The following is a 6805-nucleotide window of genomic DNA, read 5'->3' as shown; positions in this document are numbered from 1 at the left end:
AATATTTCGAGCCATTTTTTATTTTGATCTTGATTACAGCTTACAGCTCATGAAAACCAAAAAATCAGTATCTGAAAATATTAGAAAAAAGGTTATAATACAGAAATGTCGACCTTTTGAAAAGAAATGAACTAATCTAAATAATTTGACTAATCTAAAATAGTTCATTTATACATTTATACTCAATACTTGGTCGGGCTGCTTTTGCACATATTACTGCATCAGTGTGCCGTGGTATAGAGGCAATCAGCCTGTGGCACTGCTGAGGTCTTATGGAAGCCCAGGTAGCTTTGATAGTGGCCTTAAGGTCATCTGTATTGCTGGGTCTGGTGTCTCATTTTCCTCTTGACACTTAAACCTTAGGTTATCTATGGGGTTCAGGCCAGTTGTCTGGCCAGTCAGGCACAGTGACCTGTCGCTAAGCGCCACCCTTAGAACGCTGATGAGCCAATGACAGTCCAGCCTCAATGGGATTCGGACATTAGCTCGGACAACTCCATAGGAAACAACAGGGAGCAGGCATAACATGACAAATTAATGGTTATTTATGGAATTTATTAACTCAAAAAACCCCGACGGATTACCATGGTAAAACGTTTTGCATGGGGGACGTGTAATTCTCATAGCTGGTACCCCGAGAGGCTAGAAAACGGGGTATATTTTCATCAGCAGTAGCCTACAGGACGTCTCTCGCAGCTCGACGTAATGTAGGCTACTAAAGCCAACAACGTGGGCACAGGATCCCTGTTAAATCATAGACTGTATGTCTGTGTTAAATCCCAAGATGAATGCTCATTAACCAACTACTATATTCTTACTATATCAAATAATATAGTATATAAATAAATAATATATAAACGTAACTTAACATATTGAAACGATTTGATAGCGACACACACAGTTATCCAATCAAAAGGTTTAATAGCTGAGAACGAGAGCAGGGACACAGACCCAGAACACAATGCACAAGGGGCAAGTCAAGCACACACACACACTACACATACAGGGGAGGACGCAGCCCCCCACACAAAAAGGATCACACACGAGGGAGAACTAAAAGGGAAACATGTCACAATAACGACGCTAACATTACACTCAAAACTAAGGAGAAATACAGACATAAACCCCCCAAATGTTCGCTCTCCCAGGATGCCCTGCCCGGGAGAACGCTAACACTGTCTTTTTGCACCGACGCTGCAATATCAGTATCTTCCACTAGCTAGCTAGCTAGCATTAACGTCAGTGGTTTTTGAACGGTGATTTGCACGGCTACTTGCCACAACTGCTTGTCACTAGTATGTATTCTAAAGTTTTGAATACACCCCTCCATAACATAATTAGGTCCCTTAAGTCTCCATAAAGCTTGTCAGCAGATGGAAACATAAAGTGCTCTAAAATCTCCTGGTAGAAGGCTACATTGACTCTGGACTTGGTAAAACACAGTGGACTAACACTACCAGATGACATGGCACCCCAGAACATCACTGACTGGAAACATCAAACTGGACTCCAAGCAACAAGGATTCTGTGCCTCTCCACTCTTCCTCCAGACCTTGATTGGACCCTGATATCCAAATGCAAAGCAAATTTAATTTTTTTTATGTGAAAAGAGGAGTTTGGACTGCTGAGCAACAATCCAGTTCTGTCTCTTTTTAGCCCATGTAAGACACTCTAACCTGGTCTCTGATTCAGAAGTGGCTTGCCACTAGGAATAAGCCAATTGTTGCCCATTTCCTGGACACATCTGTGCATGGTGGCTCTTGGTGCAGACTCCAGCCTCAGTCCACTCCTTGTGAAAGTTCCTCCAAGTTCTTGAATAAGCTTTTCATGACAATTCTCTCGAGGCTGCGGTCATCTTTGTTTCTTGCACCCCTTTTCCAACCACACGTTTCCCTTCCAGTCAACTTTCAATGTATATGCTTCGATACAGCACTCTGAACACCCTGCCCTTTCAGCAATGACATTCTGTGGCTTATAGATAGATACTTTATTGATCTCCAAGGGGAAATTCAAGGTCTCAGTAGCATACAGACATCACACACAACATGCACTAACAGCACAAAAAATATATAATATAAAAAACACAATAAGGACAATAGAAGATAAAGAATATACTAAAATACAAATTATACTAAATAACACTGAATCTAAATCAAGTGTAAAACAGTATCCACATAGTGTGCTTAGGGGTGATTAAGCATGAGGCGCTTACAATGACTGAGGCAGGGACTGAGCCTGTGATTCTCTGTGCATAGTAAGGTAAGGTGCTCTGTGAGAGTCAGTGTCATGGTGATAGTGCAAATGAGTAAGTCCAACAGTGCAAGAATAAAGTCTAGAGACCAGCATAAAATAAATAAATATGGACATATAAGAGAGTAGACAAGGTAATATAGAAAAACTATATCAGTGCAAGAATGGGTTGACGTAATAGGGTTACAGTCATTATACAAGTATTGATTATAAAGCATTAAGTATAGGTAAGTGTGGCCACAATCCGGCTGTGGGATGGAGGGAGGGGTTATGCATATGTGCTAATATAGCATGCAAACAGTAAAGCAGTAAGACAGTGGTAAAAAGTGGCTAGTGGACAGACAGTACACAAACATGGAGAGGGTGGAGAGGCAGACAGACTATGCAGAGAAGATCAGTAGAAGAACAGTTCAATGGCTCTGGGGACAAATGACTTCCTCAGTCTGGAGCGAAGTCTCCAGCTGATCAAGCTCTTCTGCTTTGTAATGGTGCTGTGGAGTGGATGACACTCATTGTGCAAAATGTTGATCAGTTTTTTCAGGGTCCTTTTATCAGATATTGAAGTGATGCACTCCAGTTCAGCTCCCACTACAGAGCCAGCTTTCCTTACCAGCCTGTCAAGTCGCCCAGCATCCTTCTTCCTTGTACTCCCTGTGGAGGGTGTCAAGCAAAGATTCTAGAACAGCCTGTTCTAGAATCTTTGGTGTCAAGTGTCTTCTGGACAACTATCAGGTCAGCAGTATTTCCCATGATTGTGGTTGTGTTTACTGAACCAGACTAAGATATCAAAGGCTCAGGAAACAAACACATTTCTGTATTATAATATTTGTATTCTAATATTTTGAGAAACTGATTTTTGGTTTGCACAAGCTGTTAGCCGTAATCATCAAGATTAAAACAAAACATATTTGACTTTATATCTAATGAATCTAGAATATATGAAGGATTCACTTTTTGAAATAAATTACGGGGGGGGGGGGGGAGTGTAACTTTTTCATGATATTCTATTTTTTTGAGACCCACCTGTATTGCACAAAGGATGTAAACATAAACTATAACAGTGCCCGTTTTTCTCCAGTTTACCACAATTAACTGCACGGTGACCAAACATGGCACCTTGCTTGTTTTAAACAATGTAAAAGGCTGTGGTTGGTGTTTTCATGCATCCTCTGAGGTCTAATCATTCCAGATTTTGTATTAAAAGGTATTTATCGGTGTAATTTTGAACAAACATTCGTTTAAAAAAAGAAAGAAAAAAAGAGTAGCCTGCATTTTATTTCTATACCTAGGTTTTTTCATTAGCCTAAATGACGCACAGGTGAAACGATGCGAAGATGATTTTAGAATTTTACATTTAAGCGTAATTTATCGTTCCACATCAAACCATTAGAGGGCAGTCAAGTGTTGAAGCGTTACAAACACTGAGCTAGAAGAAGAATTAATCCGGAAAGGAAGAAGGTTGGCAAACATGGCGTCAACCGCTGCGACCCGAACGGCCAGTGCCGCAGGGAGAGTTGTGAAACCAATTTTCAGTCGTGACATTGATGAAGCAAAGCGGAGGGTTCGGGAACTGTATCGGGCATGGTATCGTGAGGCACCAAGTGCAGGTAAAAGCTCAGGCCATGAATAAGTATGTACCCACGATGGAATTACTCAAGGTCGTTATAACGTTAACTTTGACAAACGATAGGACCAGTGGAGTAATCGTTAAGTGAACTAATTTGTTCAACGTCTGGCAATATTTTCTAAATGTTAGTGCATTACTGTGTATTTTTCTTACAGGTATCGATGTAGTAGCCTAGTATATTATCATAGTAGTATAGCTTTATCGTCACATACACAAGCTAACTTAAGTTAGCTGAAACCTAGCTGACGTTAGCCAACGGTAAAACTAGTTGACGTAGGCCTGGTGTCGATGTTTACAACGGAAGCTACTGCTACTGACAAGGAGGTTGCACCAGCTGTTTTACATTGCATTTATTAATGTAGTAGACGATTTAGCCAAAGCAGCTTGCAGCGGGGTTGTGCCTGCTAGATCAGCCCCTGGTTAGCGCGCAGAGCTTCTAATTGAGAGTAGCTTCTAGGTCTAGAAAAGGTTCATTCGACTTAGTACTTCCAGCAGGGTCGTAAATAAAGGGTTTAAATGCAGTTGTTTACTCAAGTCCAAAGAAATGTCCATGCTGGATCATCGATTGTATTTGCGTTTCCGTGTTTTAGGGACATTGGAAATGGGCTTCAATGGCCTCTTCCCTGGCTACTGCTAGATTGCAGCAGGTAGAAAATGATGCCAACGAGGTGTAATAGTGGTGTGTTTGTTACAGACATAATAAAAGATTGCAGTCGCGGATGGAAACCATTATGGCAAACGAAGTCCCATTGCTTAGTGATCTAACAGCAAGTTTCTTCTTTCAGTTACCATATTCCAATTGGACATCACGGTCCCCCAGGCAAGAGACAAAATAAGACAGGAGTTCAACAAGAACAAACATATAACAGATCCTCGCGTTATTGATATGCTTGTAATCAAGGTAAGGCACTTGAGAAACATAATCTTATGCCGTATCATGTTCATGTCATAATGATTTTACCTTTAGTTTATTTGAAGAATTTGAACAGCCTAATCCTTATTTCCTTCTTCGCCCTGTGTTGCCTAGGGTAAAATGGAGCTTCAGGAGACCATCAACGTATGGAAGCAGAAGACCCATATAATGCGCTATTTCCATGAGACAGAGACACCTCGCCCCACAGATTTCCTGTCTAAATTTTACCAGGGACATGACCCTTAAACCGCCCTATCCCACCAAACTTCGCCTCTCCCCTGTAGGTTCACAGCCAATGGGTTGTCTGTTCTATTGTCTGAACTGTAAATACACTCATAATGATAAATTCTTTGTTGTGCACTCTGTTTCTGTTGGACGTCAGCGTCCTCTCATCTGTTTTGGACAAGCTGTACATTTACACTGTCCATACTGATGCTTCAAATGGAATGCCAAATGGCCTTTTGGTCAGTGACCAGAATAAAGATTTTAATGCATGGGGTTTGACCAATGCTTCCAGGAGAGTAAGCAACATGTTATACGTTTAAGTAATTCCATAGTATATGTGTGGAATGAGCAGTGTCTTAAAACTAAGTACTCGTATCTGGCATGTCACACTGAAGTCGGAAGACAAACTTTTCCAGTCAAATTTTATTTCATTTTAACTACTGTACAATACACGCACATATGTGGACATAAGGTTTAAATCCTTGTGCCAACACCAGAGCTGCTATCTCAGTAGTAGAGTACAGAGTAGGCACAAGTGGAGATGTGAGAGTACAGGTGAGCACTTCTACATCGGAGTGGCTGGGATTGGATCCTCGAATCTAAGTGGAGTCCCTTTAATTTGGATGTGGCCATTACATGGGACCCTAGAAGGAGAAAGGGTTCTTGGACACTTAAGTCTGGAAAAGTCTGCTGTTAATGACATGGTTAACAACAAAAACACTGGTCAATAACAAACTTACATAGCCTATTAGCTCAGTCATCGTCGTCGTCATCTTCGGGGACAAATATGTCATGCTCCTCCAGAAGAGCTGCGAAGTTCTTGCTGATCAGAGTTCCAACATATAAGAAAGGTATCACAACTATAGTGATGCGGATAAGGCCGAAGGTGGTCTGAAAAGCAAAGCATAAGTTGTACCATTAGTCTCCAACCAACTGGCAACTCCATTAAAAACACACACACACATCCATCCTGAGAGCTGGAGTAGTGGACAGCACATTATTCGACATTCATAGCCAAAACGAATGATTTCCGCCTCTTATGAACTACTAAACGATTGTAAGAGATTCATTATCTCATTCGATTCACTTCCTCGAACATACCTCTGGAAAGGTACGTTGCATGTTAAATCGCAGAACTCTGACCGAACACATACAGGGGGTCATTTTTTATATTAAACTAGTAAATCAACTTTTCTGCATCACCCCTGAGCTTTCTAACATAACATAGCTGTTTTCAGGATATCATGCACCTAAACGTTATCTGAACTGTCACGACAGCGCTGTTGTCTCACAACATTTACGCGTCCCCAACTTACTTTTTTGGGTTTGGGTAAGATGGCACCAGTCGTCGTGGACACAGCGCTTCGACAGGGTGTAAGAGTGGTTCCTGGGTTTCTAAAGCCAGTTAAACCTGACAATTTCCCAGCATTTTTAGAAGCCCACAGCCTCGATGCGCGATACACCACAGACGCCATTTTCCTTGTAGTCGTACAGCTGCTAATTTGCAGCAATGCGGAGAGCTCCCTTTTACAGAGAAGGGCGACAAGGAATCTTAAAGGTATAGAACCTGTCATAAACATCACTTGTCTTTAGCCTGGGTGTTCCCATGCTGCCTTGCGCGCGATTTGATTCTTGTCTTCATGGTCATCGCCTTTTCCTCTAGGTGCATCCAAAATTCATCGCCATCGCAACAGTTGTTTCGTTTTTGCAGCCTATAATTAATTCCAAACTCATGAAATCATTCATGAAATTATAAACAGTGTGATTGTACAGAGACAACTGTGTGATGT

The 6805-nt window shown here is 41.4% G+C and overlaps 2 protein-coding genes across 2 annotated transcripts; one reads left to right on the top strand and one right to left on the bottom strand.

The window, feature by feature from the left end:
- Positions 1-3683: 3683 nt before the first annotated feature.
- Positions 3684-5284, top strand: ndufa6 (NADH:ubiquinone oxidoreductase subunit A6). The gene is made up of 3 exons (XM_076265425.1): positions 3684-3857; positions 4663-4778; positions 4905-5284. Exons 1-3 carry the CDS (start codon positions 3719-3721, stop codon positions 5034-5036), a joined length of 387 nt encoding a protein of 128 aa, XP_076121540.1. The 5' UTR covers positions 3684-3718; the 3' UTR covers positions 5037-5284.
- Positions 5285-5768: 484 nt separating this feature from the next.
- Positions 5769-6490, bottom strand: smdt1a (single-pass membrane protein with aspartate-rich tail 1a). Its single transcript, XM_076266662.1, has 2 exons — positions 6332-6490; positions 5769-5906 (listed from the first exon to the last, which is right to left on the bottom strand). The coding sequence occupies exons 1-2, from the start codon at positions 6488-6490 to the stop codon at positions 5769-5771; spliced, it is 297 nt and encodes a 98-aa protein (XP_076122777.1).
- Between the last annotated feature and the right edge of the window lie 315 nt (positions 6491-6805).

Source organism: Alosa pseudoharengus, unplaced genomic scaffold, assembly GCF_046254945.1.
Source record: "Alosa pseudoharengus isolate Yale_2024_CS ecotype anadromous, Long Island Sound unplaced genomic scaffold, YU_APseudo_1.1 YU_APseudo_1.1_scf_4, whole genome shotgun sequence".
NCBI lineage: Eukaryota > Metazoa > Chordata > Actinopteri > Clupeiformes > Clupeidae > Alosa > Alosa pseudoharengus.
The sequence above is the reverse complement of the archived record's forward strand: the minus strand, read 5'-3'. Positions and strand labels throughout refer to the sequence as shown.